General features: G+C 39.8%; 2 protein-coding genes and 1 pseudogene across 2 annotated transcripts in view; all 3 read right to left on the bottom strand.

Moving 5' to 3' along the window:
• Nucleotides 1-104: 104 nt before the first annotated feature.
• Nucleotides 105-644, bottom strand: LOC106155214 (lewis-type alpha-(1,3)-fucosyltransferase). The gene has a single exon (XM_087015172.1). It carries the CDS (start codon nucleotides 642-644, stop codon nucleotides 105-107), a length of 540 nt encoding a protein of 179 aa, XP_086871298.1.
• A 1,649-nt stretch (nucleotides 645-2,293) lies between these two features.
• On the bottom strand, nucleotides 2,294-4,166 carry LOC106155217 (lewis-type alpha-(1,3)-fucosyltransferase-like; annotated as a pseudogene).
• Nucleotides 4,167-4,286: 120 nt separating this feature from the next.
• Nucleotides 4,287-18,871, bottom strand: part of LOC106155236 (uncharacterized) — a 33,247-nt gene continuing 18,662 nt past the window's right edge. The window contains exons 13-19 of the mRNA XM_087015856.1: nucleotides 18,609-18,854; nucleotides 18,172-18,308; nucleotides 17,638-17,716; nucleotides 17,162-17,317; nucleotides 16,717-16,848; nucleotides 8,188-12,892; nucleotides 4,287-7,922 (exon numbers count right to left, since the gene is read on the bottom strand). Of these exons, the coding sequence (XP_086871982.1) occupies nucleotides 6,487-7,922; nucleotides 8,188-12,892; nucleotides 16,717-16,848; nucleotides 17,162-17,317; nucleotides 17,638-17,716; nucleotides 18,172-18,308; nucleotides 18,609-18,854 (6,891 nt within the window). The 3' untranslated portion in view covers nucleotides 4,287-6,486. The remainder of the gene's footprint in view (nucleotides 7,923-8,187; nucleotides 12,893-16,716; nucleotides 16,849-17,161; nucleotides 17,318-17,637; nucleotides 17,717-18,171; nucleotides 18,309-18,608; nucleotides 18,855-18,871) is intronic.

The raw sequence follows: 18,871 nt of genomic DNA, 5'->3' as shown, positions 1-18,871 counted from the left end.
GCTATTTCTGAACAGTAAAACAAGAAGGAAAAAACACATCATTCATAGTTAATTTGGTCTTCCTCGTACGGATCTACCTCGTGCTTGTCTAACTAATGTGTGTGTCAAAGGTCATTTGGCAGCAGGCATGGGCCATGCTGCTTTCGTATTTCTTCAGCACTATAACTCTTTCTCGGCTCATTAGGGTCATTCATCTTTTTACATAAGTCAAAGTAACTGTTCCAAGGTTGGACAATCTGATTCCTGTACTTCACTTTTGCTCTCAGTAAGGCGGCGTAGCTCTCATCATCTTGATCAAGACGTTTGAGATACTCTGCCAGATCTTTTGGAGATTTGAAATCCCGAGTGTCTAAGTGCAGTACTGATGGAATTCCAAGTCGACTAAAATTTGCCCCAGACCGAGTAATCGGGATTACATTCAATGGAATCATATTAAAGAATTTCTCTGTTACGTAATCCTTTGAAAGACCATTTTCGAATGCTAAGTAAAACTTGTAGTCGTTGTTGAGTAACTCAGAGCAACGAGTGTCATTACGCTCACATACAAGGGGACCACACTTCCCGTATACATCGACTGGGATGTATTTCTGTAACTGTTCCACGTATTCTTCTCGTCTGCTGCTAGTGGGGCAGTGACTAGCCATCCAAGCTACCAGTTTTGATTTTTTTCTTAGCAATTAATAACGACCGTTCTTTGGATAACACAGAGACAGAGCTGCCCCTTTCGTTATGTACGAGACGTGCATACGGACTGTAGATGTCGCTTACCTTAGTGTAGGTCATCGTCCAGTTGAAGAGACCATTCCACTTGTGTAAACTCCATAAGCTATTACACGGGCTCTCGTGGCAAACATACACCCAACGACCTCGAGGGTTTCTCCCCTGGGGAGGCGGCTCTGACAGGCAGTAGTCAATAAATAGGACCGCATCGGCTTCTTTTATCTTTGTTTTATCTTCCGTCCAAGCACAATTATTCACCGGACAGTTCAGATCCTCGAACGTCGGATCTGGTTTAATTAGTCTAAAATAGTCACACGTGTTGGGCATTGAACTTCCCCAATATAATATTAATTTTTTTCGAGAAACGTCAATTTTGCTGCTCAATGACGATGCCCTCCGAAGTATATCTCTTGTTTCTACTGAGTGTCTCAAGTTGGAGAACGTAGGACGTGCGGCCCATAGATACACGCTGCCCAGTCCTATGTATAGTAAAATAAATAATGCTGAGACGACAAAAGGGCAAAAAAGCGACGACTTTAGCCCAGTAGTAGGCGTATACGGCATGTTGTTTCTACCTATCTTTTGGTAACCAGCACCAGCTAACATTCTCAACACAGCGTCATCTAATTGTGCAGCATGCGACCGGGAAAAGAAGGAATAGCAGTTGGTGCTGCCTGAGTAGTTGTCATGTTAGCAGGTGACCTGTTGACCATGTGATACCGCCGTTAGGGTATGAATAGAGTATATTGTACGAGGAACCAGTGAACGATATGGTAGGCCTAATGGTTTAGAACTTTCAAGTATTCCAATGCATTTCAACGTACGTCAAGGTACTGTATTTCAAACGTTTCCAGGGTATTCCGAAGTATACCGGTACAGAAAGGCCTATTATCCAATATCCATATTATTCCTCTTTTTACCGGTACAGTATAAATGACATATCGTACCAGCTATAGTGGGCAGTAACTCCACGGGAACTCACGCTGAATGCAGTCAGATTAAAAGAGATAAAGACGCCTCCTCCCGGCGTTGAGTACAATACAGAATGCTGGGGATTATACGAGTACGTTGGAAAAAAAAGGAGGCGTGTTAATCTGTTAATCTGGTTGCATTCAGCAAGAGTCTCTTTGGAGTAAATACGCACTATAGCTACTACAATTGATTCATTCCAAAAACTGAAAGCGAACTGGGTTAAGCTACATAAAGCCTACTATGAAATGGTGACGAGTTAGAGAAAAATCAATCGCTTTTGAATTGAGACCCACACCTCTTTTTGAAAAATTATCCAGATCGATAGTAGTTATTTTTGTTGTCACCACAAACGTTTTTACACAAATTAGGGTCTTAAATCCCCTGTACACTGGGCGGTGGCCTTTCTGCGTCCTTTGTGTGACCATGAAACTTGCATCGCTATGGTCGTAGAAAAGAGCTAAACATCTAAGTTCCTTTAATCTTTTTAAAGTTAAAACTCCATATAATTGTGATGTATTGTACAAGTACTTAATATTTCACCTCATCTTAGAAATTTTACTCGATTTTTCGTATGGCTCTTTACTAAAAAAAAAAAAAAATACATGATTCAATTCTTTTATGGTCTGTTATCAAACATATTACAAACAATAAAACTTAAGGTCGGCTATGTGTTGGTTGTCCAATAAATTATTATTCAAACCTTGATGTGCTTGCTTGTTAATCATTCCCACTGAAATGTATGGACTGCATATTTTACAGACAGCAATTAGGTAGACTACCGGAGTAATTATTGTCGTAAGTAAAATGACTGACCTGTTCTAGTCCAAACTCCAGGAATACAAAAAATGCCTGTGGCTCACTCTATAAGGGGAATGTTAGCTTAAAACAGAATATAAAGAATGAAAATATTTCATTCATAGTAAATTTGTTTTATACAGTTAATTTGTCAAATTCATGCGTGTCTACCTCGCGGTTGTCTACTTCTACCTCGTGCGGGTCGGAGGTTGTGTGGTGGCACACAGAAGCCATGTTGCTTTCGTATCTCTGCCGCACTGTAACTCTTTCTCGGCTCATTAGGATCATTCAGCTTTTTACATAAGTCACAGTAACTATACCTCGAGTTAAGAATCTTATACCTATGGTTTGCTTTTGCTCTCAATAAGGCAGCGTAGCTCTCATCATCTTTATCAAGACGCTTGAGATACTCTGCCAGATCTTTTGGGGATTTGAAATCCCGAGTGTCTATGTGCAATGCGTCTGGGATCCCAAGTCTGCTGAAATTTGCTCCGGAGCGAGTAATAAGCATAATGTTTAAATGTAGCCTTGTATAAAATTTTTCTGATACGTAATCTTTCGCTAAACTGTTTTCAAACGCCAGATAAAATTTGTAGTCGTTGTTGAGTGACTCCTGAACAGCGCGTGTCACCTTTCTTGCACACAAGGGGACCACACTTCCCGTACACGTCGACCGGGATGTATTTCTGTAACTCTTTAACGTATTCTTCTCGTCTGCTGTGAGTGGTGCAATGACTCACCATCCAAGCCACCAGTTTTGATTTCCCCCTGGTAATGGATAGCGACCGTTCTCTGGATAATAATGGGTAGTCTCCATGATTGGGCAAGTTGACAAAGTGGAGACTTGGAGAAAAAATGTCGCTGTCCGTCCTTGGTGTATGTCATTGTCCAGTTGAAGAGGCCGTGCCACTTGTCCAAATATCTGAAGCTGTTACAGGGACTCTCGTGGTCAACTAAAACCCAACGACCCCGAGGGTTTCTCTCCGGGGGTTTCACCTCTCCTAGACAGTGGTCAAAAAAGAGAACCGCGTCGGCTTCTTTCACCTTTGTTTTATCATCCATCCAGACACAGTTGTTCACCGGACAGTTCAGATCTTCGAACGACGGTCCTGTCTTGGTAAAGGTAAAATAGTCACACCTCTTGGGTATCGTACTTCCCCAATATAATATAATTTTTTCTCAAGAAATGTCAAAGTCGTTATACGATGGCGATAAGCTAGCTTGTATACTTGCTTCATTTAAGTGCTTTGCCCCCCAAAACGCAACGTATATCGAAATGGCTGATGCTGTGAAGATGAGGGCGTAAAAATAAGACAACTTTACCCTCATAGTATATCTAGATCTCGGATCTTGTCTACTACTGTTGGTTGTCAACACAACGCCATCGCATTCTTCAACATACTACCACAAAGAAGCGAAGTCAAATTCGTAGTAACTAAGAGGCACACCCCTTTGGGACATGCACATGTACTAGCTATATAGGCCTATGTGAGTATGGCCTACTTCTTTCACTTGTATAAAGGCCCAGTCAATAAAGACGGTCAATAAACGTACGTGTGTCCTCATAACTCTCGGTCACCCGGCTATGTGTATTGTCGAGGTCTCAACAAACCTTGGGCCACATAAGGACTTTTTAAGGCCGTTGGTTTAATTAGAGGCCAGCTAAACACCTATCAAAATAAAACCAACGGCGTTTTCATCTTAAGTTAACGTTTTAAGTGCAAAATATGCATCCTTGCATACTATTGACGAATGCCTTATCCGTCCAAAGCAAATATTGTGACACGTACAATTGTAAATAGATGCTTTTAGCAATTGTTTATTTTTTCTGTAAAGTAGGTATTATCGATTGGAAGGACGCCATGAAAAAAAAAACGATCTTCCTGAAAGTAATATCACAACCTCTATAACAATTCTATATCATAATATTTTTCAACATACTACCGCTATTTGCTTTCTTACAAAGTAGAAAAGAACATGATGTTGATTCGATACTACAGTAGTCGACAATAAAGTGACAAATGCCTTAATTTATTAGTTTGTATATTGCACTCCGCCACTAACAACGAGTCGTCCCCATAAGCTATTCAATCCTCACCAGAAAATAACCAAGGACATATAGAGACATCTCTTGTAAAAACCCTACGACAACATCCATTTTACTTAATTTTTATTAACAAATAAAGTGTTGGGCCTAGCCTAAGGAAAACTGGACTGCTATCGATGTCCATTTGAGTCTTCTTATAAGCTTATTGGATATTGTATACTATAAATTGACTTCTAATCTGTAAGCATTACTTAAACTAGTATTCATATTTTAATCAAATATGCCTGTAGATGGATTTAAATTTAAATGGACAACAACAACAACAATAATAATGATAATAATAATAATGATAAAAGGCAAATAACATCTTATTTATCAGTTAACGTCTTGACTCGTTAAATATTTTGCGCCCGTTAGTGTATAAAAGTTCACAATATATATAGATATTGGTATAGATGGATCTAAATGTTAAGTAGGCTGAAGTATACCCAAGCAGGATACAATTAGTCTACTTATATATGTGTATATGTTGTAGTGAATAATTTATAGGGTAACCATATATACAACTCAAACTGTATTTACGGTTTTTTAGTTCACAAAGTTTAATAACACATTTATAATCTCTATAAAAAGATGAAGGTTCATCTTTAATTTTGGATGTTATGTTGGGCACAGGCAAAATGCCTAAGAATGTTGCGCAAAAAATGACATAGTGATTCTTAAATGATATAAATGTAAGTCCTGACAACATCGCAGTCGTCTGATAAAAACTTAGCCCTACAGTAAGTTTTGCATGTAATTATTTCTCGATGTATGCTTAACAACCCGACATCAAATCTGCTTTGAATATTTACATATCTTAAAAATAGATATCCCATAATAAAAACAAACCTTTAACAGCGCCGCCATCAGACCAATTCATGCTGAATAAAAAAAAAAAAAGCTAAAATGGCTAATTACATTTTATTGAGCGACAGTTAACTTGAACTATGTCATCTAAACTTCTGCACTTTAAGTTCACATTCGGCCGTTTCAAACACCGTTTCAGGTAAGTTGAAACTGCAGGAGCGGGTCTGAAAGGAGAGCCACTTTTCACGTAGCCCTTCCTCAATGGTACTGCCAATCTGACTAGGACATGAGTTCGTGGATTGATGTCAACAAATCATGAACTTTTTTGCGCTACTCGGTGATCAGATTTGACTTAAACGGTGCTAGACGCGACCTTTTATTCCAACAACAATATGCAAAAATTACTTTGAAATCCACTGGAAAAAACATAATTTAGAAGCATGTACATACCCAATACAATATACTGCATGCCTTAAAAGGACTAGCAAGTCTAACATTCTCACGTCTATAAAATAAGCCTCTAAAGACCGACGCAATATATTCTATCACTACGGGATTTTCACCGCGTTTTCGATGCGACTTATGCAGTTGTTAAGTTCTAAAAACTTAGAATACAGTTATAAATTATCACTATTAACAATTCTGGTTTCATGTTAACGTCAACAAATACCTTCACGTTTCCTTATATCTTAATGCTAATAAATATCTTAATGTTCACCCAACCTCAAAGAGTTGTTTCGCAAAATACCTGTATTGCTCTTCTAGGGCCTAATTTCAATAAGCAGACAGACAGTTTGGGGTGTAGTTCTGCCCTATTCTCCTTTGAAGTAAACCTAGATGCTTACTTTAAACAGACGCCAACTAATTCACCCCGTGTCAAATAAAACAGGTCAAGGCTGTCTGAAATTCACAGAGCAATATTTGTTTCATGTAACGTGCCACTGAATAAGTTGAAGAACTGTTCTCTTCTAATAACGTTAACCTTTATCTTTATTTTTAATATACCTTACGTGGTGGTGGCAGCTATTCAAATTATTTCAATTAATATTTGGTCTTTTTGAGAAATAATTACAAGTAACTTTGTACGTTTATGTAATTAAACGTTACGATCTTTGTTTTTCGTCTTTCTTACTATCTGCTTTGCCAAAAATTGCAGCAGAAATAAGTTCGCCTAAGTCGATTTCTTCTGCACTGTCGTCATCGTTACTGTCTTTGTCCTTTTTAGCAGACGACTTTGCCGATTCTGATTTTTCATTGGTTTTATCATCGTCCTCAGTATCACCGCCACCGAACACCTTTTGGACACTATTTACAAGTCTTCCAACTAGAGATTGCGGTACGTCTTCTTCTTTGGCGCCATCTTTCCTTCTGTACTTTTCTTTTCTGTTGGTTATCGTGCTGCAGCTATCTTTGTCACATTGTTGCTGAGCTTCGTCCTTGTCCGGAATTCCGTCGCCATCGTCATCATCGTCTTCACTGTCTGGAATTCCGTCGCCATCGTCGTCATCATCAAGATAGTCTGGAATGCCATCGCCATCCGTGTCCTTTAGCTTGTCTGGCTTTCCACCTTTGCCTGCCTTTTCCAACTTGTCTGGAATACCGTCTCCATCAGCGTCATCATCCAACGCGTCTGGGATCCCATCCCCGTCACTGTCTTTTTGGAGGATATCTGGAATTCCATCACCATTAAGATCCCTTTCGTATATGTCCAGGATACCATTACCATTTGCATCATCGTCCTCTTCGTCCGGAATTCCGTCATTGTCATCGTCTGGGTCCAGATAGTCAGGGATTCCATCGCCATCGGTGTCCATTTCGTAGATATCTAGTATCCCATTGCCATTTGCATCAGGATCCTTATCATCCGGTATGCCATCGTTATCGTCGTCAGGATCAAGGTAGTCCGCTATTCCGTCTCCATCGCTATCCCTCTCTAATCTGTCGGGGATACCGTTACCGTTAGCGTCTAGATCGAGATAATCAGGAATTCCATCGTTGTCATCGTCGTCATCTAGATAATCCGGGATACCGTCCCCATCCGTGTCTTTGTGTCTGTCAATTTTGATTCCAGTTTTTGCATCTGGCACGCCATCTCCATCAGCATCGTCGTCATCATCATTAGGGATCCCATCTCCATCAATGTCGTCATCCAGATAGTCTGGAATCCCGTCCCCATCCGTGTCTTTTTCCAAAATATCTGGAATTCCGTTACCGTTGGCATCTTCATCCTGGTCATCCGGAATACCGTCATTATCGTCATCATCGTCTAAGTAGTCAGGGATCCCATCGCCATCAGAATCCAGAGTCTTGTCAATTTTTTCCCTCAGCCGACCTTCCATTGAATCCGGAATACCATCGCCATCATCGTCTGTATCTACGCTGTCTGGTATACCGTCATTGTCATCGTCCTCATCCAAGTAATCCGGAATTCCGTCACCGTCTGTGTCTCTCTGCATGGCGTCTGGAATTCCGTCACCGTTATCGTCTTCATCTTGGAAGTCTGGGATGCCATCATTGTCATCGTCAAGGTCCAGAATATCTTAAATTCAATATGATGATAAGACAAATTAAATTACGCATTTTGAACAACTTTTTATCGAAAAGTTTAATATTCTACAAGATTTTAAGAAATTACAATGAATATTTCATATACTCTTTTACGGTGCACAATTCAGATGGAAACGTATTGGAAACATACTACTATTACTATTACTTATATTATTGACTATGATAAATACATGTTCCCTAGCCATTTACGTTGTAAATTCCAATAGTGTGAGAGTTCATAATAAACTTTATCTTACCTGGAATTCCATCACCGTCTGTGTCTATCTGATAGATGTCCAATATTCCGTCGCCATTAGCGTCCGGGTCCTGATCATCCGGTATGCCATCATTATCATCATCGTCATCCAGGTAGTCAGGGATCCCGTCGCCGTCGCTGTCCTTCTCCAGCTTGTCAGGTATTCCATTTCCGTTGGCATCATCATCTTTAATGTCAGGAATACCGTCGTTATCGTCATCGTCGTCCCAGAAATCTGGAATTCCGTCTCCGTCTGTGTCCACCTCGTAAATGTCCAAGATGCCATTCCCGTTGGCATCAGGGTCATCCTCGTCTGGAATCCCGTCATTGTCGTCGTCAGGGTCGAGGTAATCTGGAATCCCATCTCCATCTGTGTCGCGTACCTTGTCATCAGTGTCCAGGTAATCCGGTATGCCGTCTCCATCTGAGTCTTTCTCCATGTAATCCGGGATACCGTTGCCATTGGCGTCGCTGTCTAGATAATCCGGTATGCCGTCATGATCCGTGTCTTTCTCCAAGTGATCTGGGATTCCGTTACCATTATCATCGTCATCAAGATGGTCTGGGATCCCGTCATTGTCATCGTCATCATCCAAGTAATCTGGGATACCGTCGCCATCTGTGTCAACAGTCTTGTCTATCTGATCTTTTACCGAAACCTTTGGCTTTAATTTTGTTTTGGAGATTGGTGGTTTCTTTCCTGGGATAGGTTTGACTTGTTTTTGCTTTTTCTCCAGACGGTCTGGTATGCCATCTCCGTCATCGTCGTCGTCCTGATCGTTGGGGATGCCGTCGCCATCAATGTCATCATCCAAGTAATCTGGAATCCCGTCTCCGTCCGTGTCTTTCTCTAGTTCGTCGGGAATGCCATCTCCGTCATCGTCGTCGTCCTGATCGTTGGGGATGCCGTCGCCATCAATGTCATCATCCAAGTAATCTGGAATACCATCTCCGTCTGTGTCTTTAAAACGGTCAAATTTTATTTTCTCCTGACTGTCTGGTATGCCGTCGCCATCATCATCATCATCTTGATCGTTCGGAATTCCGTCGCCGTCAATATCGTCATCTAGGTAATCTGGAATCCCATCTCCGTCCGTGTCTTTCTCTAGCTCATCTGGAATCCCGTTACCATTGGCATCGTCATCCTTGTCATCCGGGATGCCGTCGTTGTCATCGTCATCATCCAAGTAATCCGGAATACCGTCTCCATCAGTATCTCTTACCCTGTCGTCAGTGTCTAGATAATCCGGGATACCGTCACCATCGGAGTCCTTCTCCATGAAATCTGGAATACCGTCTCCGTCATCATCTTGATCTAAATAATCCGGGATTCCATCGCCATCAGTGTCTTTTGTTTTATCTATTCCAGAAGGTGGTGGGGTTTTAACTTTAAGGTTTTGTGTACGTTTTACTTTGTACTCTTTTTCTTGTTTGTCTGGAATCCCGTCTCCGTCATCATCGTCATCTTGGTCGTTTGGTATCCCATCTCCGTCTATGTCGTCATCTAGATAATCTGGAATTCCGTCTCCATCTGTGTCTCTGTTTTTATCGTCGTCATCTAGATAATCTGGAATACCATCTCCGTCGGTGTCTTTTTCCATCCAGTCCGGAATTCCGTCGCCATCAGCATCCTTTTTCGTGTCTACCATTTGCCTCTTTAGTTTACTTGGTGCTTGTTTAGTTTTAGGGACAGGTTTTGGATTTGTCTTCACTCCCTGTTTCAATATTTTGCTTTTGTCAAATTTCACTTTTTCTTGGCTGTCGGGAATACCGTCACCATCGTCATCGTCGTCTTGATCGTTAGGTATCCCATCTCCATCGATATCGTCATCTAAATAATCTGGAATCCCGTCTCCATCCGTATCCTTTTCCATCCAATCGGGAATTCCGTCTCCATCATCATCATCATCTTGGTCGTTGGGAATACCATCGCCATCGATATCATCGTCTAAATAATCGGGAATTCCGTCTCCGTCGGTGTCTCGTACTTTATCATCTTTGTCTAAGTAATCCGGTATTCCATCTCCGTCGGAATCTTTTTCCATCCAATCCGGAATCCCGTCTCCGTCATCATCGTCATCTTGGTCGTTGGGTATCCCATCTCCGTCTATGTCGTCATCTAGATAATCTGGAATTCCGTCTCCATCTGTGTCTCTGTTTTTATCATCGTCATCTAGATAATCTGGAATACCATCTCCGTCGGTGTCTTTTTCCATCCAGTCAGGAATTCCGTCTCCATCAGCATCTTTTGTTTTATCTACCGTTTGTCTTTTTAACTTCCCTGGTTTTGTTTTTTGTGCTTGTTTCTGTTTCATTTTCAACTTTAACTTCATGAATTTGCTATTGTCAAATTTTACTTTCTCTTTGTTGTCGGGAATACCATCTCCATCGTCGTCATCATCTTTATCGTTAGGTATCCCATCTCCATCGATATCGTCATCTAAATAATCTGGAATCCCGTCTCCGTCCGTATCCTTTTCCATCCAATCGGGAATTCCGTCACCGTCGTCATCATCATCTTGGTCGTTGGGAATACCATCGCCATCAATATCATCATCAAGATAGTCTGGAATTCCGTCTCCGTCGGTGTCTCGTACTTTATCGTCTTTGTCTAAATAATCGGGAATTCCATCTCCGTCGGAATCTTTTTCCATCCAATCCGGAATCCCGTCTCCGTCATCATCGTCATCTTGGTCGTTTGGTATCCCATCTCCGTCTATGTCGTCATCTAGATAATCTGGAATTCCATCTCCATCTGTGTCTCTGTTTTTATCATCGTCATCTAGATAATCTGGAATACCATCTCCGTCGGTGTCTTTTTCCATCCAGTCGGGTATTCCGTCTCCATCAGCATCTTTTGTTTTATCTACCGTTTGCCTCCTTGTTTTTCCAGGCTTTACCTTCAGTCCCGGTTTAACCTTCATGTTATGTTTTGGCTTTACAAATTTTACTTTCTCCTGGCTGTCTGGAATTCCGTCCCCGTCGTCATCATCATCTTGGTCATTAGGAATTCCGTCTCCATCAATGTCGTCGTCCATATAATCTGGAATTCCGTCTCCATCAGTGTCTTTCTCAAGTTCATCGGGAATGCCGTCACCATCGTCATCATCGTCTAGGTCATTGGGTATTCCATCGCCATCAATGTCGTCATCAAGATAATCTGGAATACCATCCCCGTCTGTGTCTCGCACTTTGTCGTCTTTGTCTAAGTAATCGGGAATACCGTCTCCGTCAGAATCTTTCTCCATCCAATCCGGAATGCCATCTCCGTCTTTATCATCGTCCTGGTCGTTAGGAATTCCGTCTCCATCAATATCGTCGTCCAAATAGTCTGGAATGCCGTCTCCGTCCGTGTCTTTCTTTCTGTCGAACCTCACTTTTTCTTGGCTATCAGGAATTCCATCACCATCGTCGTCGTCGTCCAAATCGTTGGGTATGCCATCTCCGTCAATGTCGTCATCAAGATAGTCTGGAATTCCGTCTCCATCCGTGTCCTTTTCAAATTCATCCGGAATCCCGTCTCCATCGTCATCGTCATCCAAGTCGTTTGGAATTCCATCACCATCAATGTCATCATCAAGATAATCTGGAATGCCATCTCCATCTGTGTCTTTCTTTCTGTCGAACCTCACTTTTTCTTCGCTATCAGGAATACCATCACCGTCATCATCGTCATCTAAATCGTTGGGTATGCCATCTCCATCAATATCATCATCTAGATAGTCTGGAATTCCATCACCATCAGTGTCTTTTTCAAATTCATCTGGAATCCCATCACCGTCGTCATCGTCATCTTGATCATTCGGAATACCATCGCCATCGATATCATCGTCAAGATAATCTGGAATTCCGTCTCCGTCTGTGTCTCTTACTTTATCGTCTTTGTCTAAATAATCGGGAATTCCATCTCCGTCAGAATCTTTCTCCATCCAATCTGGAATTCCATCGCCATCAGAATCTTTTCCCTTGTTGACTGTCGGGGCAGTTTTCCGCAATTTTGGTTGCACTTTTACGGTAGGTTTGACGCGGACTGCCTCTTGGTAGTCAGGAATCCCGTCACCATCATCATCATCATCTTGATCGTTTGGAATCCCATCTCCATCGATGTCATCGTCCAAATAGTCTGGAATTCCGTCTCCATCCGTGTCTTTTTCCAGCTCATCAAGAATGCCGTCACCATCGGCATCGTCGTCTTGGTCATTTGGTATTCCGTCGCCATCAATGTCATCGTCTAAATAATCTGGGATTCCATCTCCATCTGTGTCTCTCACTTTATCGTCAGTGTCAAGATAGTCTGGAATCCCATCTCCATCGGAATCTCTCTCTTTAACGTCTGGAATCCCGTCGCCATCATCATCGTCGTCCTGATCGTTGGGAATGCCATCACCATCAATATCATCATCCAAGTAATCTGGAATCCCGTCTCCGTCCGTGTCTTTCGATTTGTCTATTGCTGGCTTTTTGATTGGTTTAGTTTTCAGTATAGGTTGCTGGGGGATATTTGGTTGAACTTTTGGTTGTGTCTTTGGTTGGACCTTCGGTTGAGCTTTTGGATGAACCTTTGGTTGAATCTTGGGTTGAACCTTTGGTTGGACTTTTGGTTGGACTTTGGGTTGGACTTTGGGTGGGGTCTTCTGTTGCTTTTGTGGCGGAACATTTTGCTCGGCGTCTACCCACAGTAGCTTACGCCCGCACGCCGTGCACCTCTAAATATCAAGATAAAGGGAACGCAGTTTAAGACCGTAGAGAAGGGAAAAGAGGGTATGTTATATATTTCATTATATAGTTATTAGTATTTTTGGTATTTAATATCGGCAAATCGGTTTTACTGATAAATTAACAATGGAGGATGACCTACAAAAATTACAGAAATATATTCTTATCGAGCATATAGTAAACAAGGTGGTTGTTGCAGTTATGCTTAAGAGGCAAATCGATATTGTTGAGCGAGTTCCAAATGAAAAAAATCGTTCAATGTAAATCAACCCAACTCCACGGGGACTCTTGCTGAATACCGCCAGATTAACTATATGACACGCCTCTTCGAGCAGCTTGGGTATGTTTAACTTTTCGTGCGCGTTCGGTCGCACTCAAAACGAAGTGATTTACAGAAGCCGAACACACAAGAGTTAATCACCCCCTAGCAGCTCGAGGAGGCGTGTTATTTGGTTAATCTGATTGCATTTAGCGAGAGTCCCCGCAGAGTTGGACCAATCTATGAAGAACGATAGTTTCATTGGTAACGCGCCTGTAGTCTTACTGATATTTAAGAGAAATTGTCATTATCTGTCGCAGCAAATATGCCGATAATCGACATTTTTTTTTTTTTTTTTTTTTTTTTTTGGAAATAAATGTTGTAATTTACACAGCATTTCGACATATTTGCAAAACGCATTTTAAATGTTCACTGACAAGTTTCACTGAAATATTTTTTATAAATATTTCTTCTGTTTAAAGTGTGTTTAATGTTATCAAAATAAACATCGCTCATATGCTACATCTAATAAACACAGGAATGCAGAAATGCTACATAATTACCTATGAAATGCACATGCATCAAATATAATTTGCATTCATAATATTTATAAGGGAGTGATCAGGTAATCTAGGAAAATACGCCATGCTTTTTTGAAATAAAATGGGAGGTCATATTTGACATATCTATGTCTTTTTAAATTAAAATTTATTGCCGCTTACTTTACTATTGTGTAATATACAAAGGCTGTTGTTATTAAAGTTTAGTTCCTGAAATGAATTATAATTTTATGGGGCGCTTTGGGTAAATTTGGCATTAAAATAATTCATATTTTACAAATGCTGTCGATGAATCTGTACACTTTCCTACTGCCGCTGTATGATTTCCTGTTTCGCATAAAAAATTAACCTTTTCATCGGGAGCAGCAATGTCATTACTCAATAATAAGATTAATAAATAAACGAATTATTAAAATGAACCAAACGCGCAGCCTGCCTAAAAAAGGTCGGCCATTCTATACAACGATTTAAATACCAGCGTTTCAATGAAGTAGTATTTGAGTCCTATTCCATCTAGACAATCATTTATAGTAAACCTTCGTTGCACAGTTTCAAAAGATGTGGAAAAGGCTGCTCGATTTCAAGTAAGACGTTTACCTTTCATTTCAGACAATTCAAACGTTCGTGCTCGAAATTCAGGAACGTAAAGCTTTCCCCGGTCATTCAGCATTCTGATATCTAAAGGTGAATGCTAATAAAAGCTGCAGTTTCCAGCGCGGCACTGCTTTTTTGAGCGAACTTGATCCAAAAGCAACAAAATGTGTCAGGAAACGACAATTTGCTGTAAGAAATCACACAAAGCACCAAGTTTTTTTCCTTTTTTTATTTTTCTTACAAATAATAAATCCAGTGCCTACATAGACACTCAATAACCGCTTTTTTCTTGGCTGGTATTTAAAGATTACTTTTCTGGGTCCCCCACAAAACAACCGGCAAGAAACAAAACATTTAAGTAGATGTTAATTTGCCGTTTATATCAAGACTATCATGGCCCCTCTTTGAAATTAAAGAAAAAATTGGTAATAAATACCAACATCTTTGCTCTAGGTTATTACCAGCGTTCTGTATATTGCTACAGGTGTATAAAAGAATGTTCTCTTGGCAAAGGAGAGCAATCAAACTGGTGATAGACAAATTCTCATTTTGTGCGCACCATTGAATAGTCCCGTACACGACATTTAACTTCTGAGATAGCGCTGGTATCTAAGGGATAGGTATATTGGGAATGAAAAAATATGAATGAACAAATTAAAAACAAATAACGAAAAGGTACAACCTTCTTTCAACAAAATCAACATAAAAGTCAAACAAGCAAACATCTAAGTGAAATGCACAGCAGTTCTTTCTTTTCAATCTTTGGAAAGATTTCAGTTCATGATTCGTCCACGACAACACAGTTAATTCGTTAACAGTTCAAGTAAAGTAAAAGATGTCAGGATGGTGACATATGTCACTCGTTATTAAGACACATTTATAATTCCATAACAGCCCAATTTAGGCCGTTGCCGCTCACTTCACGTGCTCAGAGTTTGTTCGCTTTAGGACTGGTCGCAGTATCTGTCTCTAACATCGCCCCACACTCGTAAGAAACGTGCAAAAGCTATACTGTCAGTAAATGCGTCTGGAAATTCATCTAAAACAAGGCGTGGCATGCGAGAGAACCGTAAGACAAAACAGCTGTGGAACACATAAAATATACGTAATATTCTGTACTCTGTCCATCATTTCTTCACTCAATACTTTTTTTTCATATGTTACATATACATATTTATATGTTTTTTTGGGTCTTTGATAAAAGTCAATATGATACATCAAAGATGGGACAGCCCATCACGCCGAGGTTATAATTCGTCTTTCTTGGTTTCTTCCTTCTGTAAATAAAGAAAGAATGGAAACGTTCTAAGTAAGTTTGATGTCTTTCCAAAGTTTGGCCTGGACTTTGTGATGCCTTTCCCTTCTTTGGCTTCATTTATATGCTCCTTTATGGAAGGGGGGGGGCATAGAATTTGTGCCTTCATCTTATCTTTTTATTTTTTTAAACGCTCAAAATGATCAATATGTTGACTAACGAGCAATCGAATCAAATTGTAATTCAGGTTTTATTTACATGCTAAAAAATTTGCCTATCAAGTGTAGGGCAAATTGTTGTTGTTCTGCATCTTGTTATTCAGAAAACAAGCTTATGCATGAGAAAAAATTTTCATACTTTCAATTTAAGCTCATTTCTTTTATATGATTATATCTGTATTTAAATTCAAACTGCAGTGCAAAACATTTCACAAGTGTGGAAGCTATCTAAATATGAGATGTTCCAAATGAGGTGAAATATTTCTACATTTTATCTAAAACACTTATTATATAAGGTATATCCTATGGCTAATGTATATAAATAATATGGTTGAAATAAGTACACACTGTCGAGCAAAAACATGGTTAGAGGGGAAAGCCAACAAACAGTGAAAAGTCCAGATGCCAAACTCCATAATGCGCATAATAAATACATTATCATCAAGGCTCAAATATAAAAAGATGGTATATGGTATAAATTTGTATTGAAGCAGCCAAGTATCTGTCTGACAGACAGTCAAACAGATCTCTCGGCTTCTTCAGTACAATCAACACACACAATTTCTTCATTTAATCATTAAATAAGAAAAAAAATTATGCAAATATATTTTGCAAGAAGGAAACAGTTGTTTCAGCTTTTACTTTGCAAGAAAATTATTCATCTGATCATTTAAAAAACCGCAAAGGTAACATTCAAGAGCTAAAAATATACAAATAATCAACAAGCACAACATGCTGTTATAGACATATGCTGTGCCATGTGACCCATCATGTGACAGTATGTCATCTAAGCTTTGATTGGTGAATTTCAGTCCAATATTTTGAAATCAATTCACCAATTGGCCAATCTGATACACTGCCACAGTACAGGCAAAGCATGACAAAATACCCCCAATACCAAATCAAACTGCATCAATATGACCATTACCTGTTCTGTTTCTTCTGCATCTTTGGCATCTTCGTCGGCTGCTGGCTGACCGTCTTCCTCTTCACCATCAGCATCGACCTCTTCATCTCCACCTGCATCTTCTGCTTCCTCCTCCTCTGGTTCTTCTTCAACCTGAAGAAAGATGGCAGCACTTTTTCTTAAAACTTCTCAAAACTATTTCTTAAAATTATATTTTGATGCTGTGCTTTAATGAAATACTTCTCCATCACAATATGTATAATCTTCCTTTTTACATGGAAAATATGCAAATGTATCCTTTAAAAATGGTATTGATAGAATACAAGTGACAAATTTTATGGGGGAAACAGCTGTTATAGCCCCAAAAAATGTGGAAAAAAAATCCAATTCAAAACAGAAATTGTGTTTCATCTCGTTTCTTGTAACTTTTGTATAAAGTTGACAACCTCCCTATCTATAGACGTACCTTTTCGTCCAATGAAATGTCTAAACTGAGGCGCATCATGCGCTCAACTCTCTCAGCAAACCCTGCTGTGTCCTTGAGGGCATAGCCTGACCGCAGAGTGGCAGTCTCAAACATGACCACTGCCAAATCTTTGGCAGTTTGGTCGTCCTCATTTGCCTGTGAATAGAAACACACAGGTCTGTGATTCATCTTCCTCACCAAAACTATATAGGATTATCTATGTCTAATTTCATAACCTCTTGTGAAAAAAGTTCTCTTCTTTCAATAAAAGCTTAATAGGACAAAATTACTCAGGGGTGTTTTAACATTTTCATTCATGTCCACCCCCCCCCCCCCCACCCCCCACCCCAAGACCAGACATTTTCAAAATAATAATTTCTTGTAGATAATTTCATAAGCTGGAAAAAAAAAGTGAAAAAAAACTGGGTTGCTTTCAGAATATAAACTCAAATCTGTGTAATTTCCCTGCACTTTACCTCCACTTTACTCTTGAGTTCCTTCATGAGAGGATGCCTGGGATTGATTTCCAGTGTTCTCTTCTGTGATGCATAGAATCTGAAAATTACAAAACACAATTACCATAAGAAGTTACAAAAGCCCTGAACCCAATACCATGGTGTCAGACAAACAGCAAGGGTAAAAAAAACATCCAATTTTCACTCAGTTTCTCTGGCATATAATCCACTAGAGCAGATTTCATTATTCATCTCAGAGATTTACAATCAATAACCATAAAAGGCATCTCAATGTGACCTAGCTGCCATTTTGACATTTCTCTACAATAATCTCCATAATTTATACACTTCAAATATGATAGTAAAACCGCCACTAAAAAACTGTACAAATTAAAATTAACCTAGTTCAAGGCTAGCTTTATTCTAACAAAACATTGACTAAAACACCATTTAATGATTTACAAATGGACTGTGGTTGTGTCCTTTCTGGGGTACTGCTAGGCTTTTTTTTCTTTTACCTAAATTTTTTAAGTAAATGGGCAGGCAAAAACTTACTCTTGAGAAGGATCTTTGGCTTTAGCGTAAGCCTGTGCCTGCATAATTCTCTCCATGTTACCAGACCAGCCATACTGACTGGCCACCAGGGTGCAGGGTGACTGGTCAAGACGATCCGAAATGACAGCTTTTTCAATCTGTAATGAAAATTTTTAAGCAAGTGTTAAGATTTAATGATGTTGAAATTGACTAGATTAACAATTAACCAAAGTTTGGTGTAAGTTATTAGGATGAAACCAGTGACTTCATTTAAATTTAATGTTAGGAAGATTCTGTCTTCTAAAAAATAACTACACCACTCACATTGGACAAGTTCTAAAAATGATAAAAAGGAAATATGTAAAACAAAATGCTAAATTATAATTAGGATTATATATACTAGACTGCAAGCACAAAAGATGACAATATAGTAATGAAACTTAAACCTAACTACTTACTTTATCAGCCAAAGCCTTCTCTTTCAGCCATTTTGTTAGGGGTTCAAATTCTTTCTCCAGGGCTTCCTTTCTCTCTTTGGCCTTCTCAGACTCCTCCAGCTTCAAGCCTTCTTTGGCGACATTCTGGAACTTTTTGCCGTCAAACTCTGGCAGAGACTGTATGCAGTACTCGTCGATGGGTTCCACGAGGAAGAGGACCTCATAACCTTTCTTCAAGAGACGTTCCACAAATGGAGACTTCTCAGCCTAAAAAATAGCAATAA

Source organism: Lingula anatina, chromosome 6, assembly GCF_051362555.1.
Source record: "Lingula anatina isolate TDL-2025a chromosome 6, LinAna3.0, whole genome shotgun sequence".
NCBI lineage: Eukaryota > Metazoa > Brachiopoda > Lingulata > Lingulida > Lingulidae > Lingula > Lingula anatina.
The sequence above is the reverse complement of the archived record's forward strand: the minus strand, read 5'-3'. Positions and strand labels throughout refer to the sequence as shown.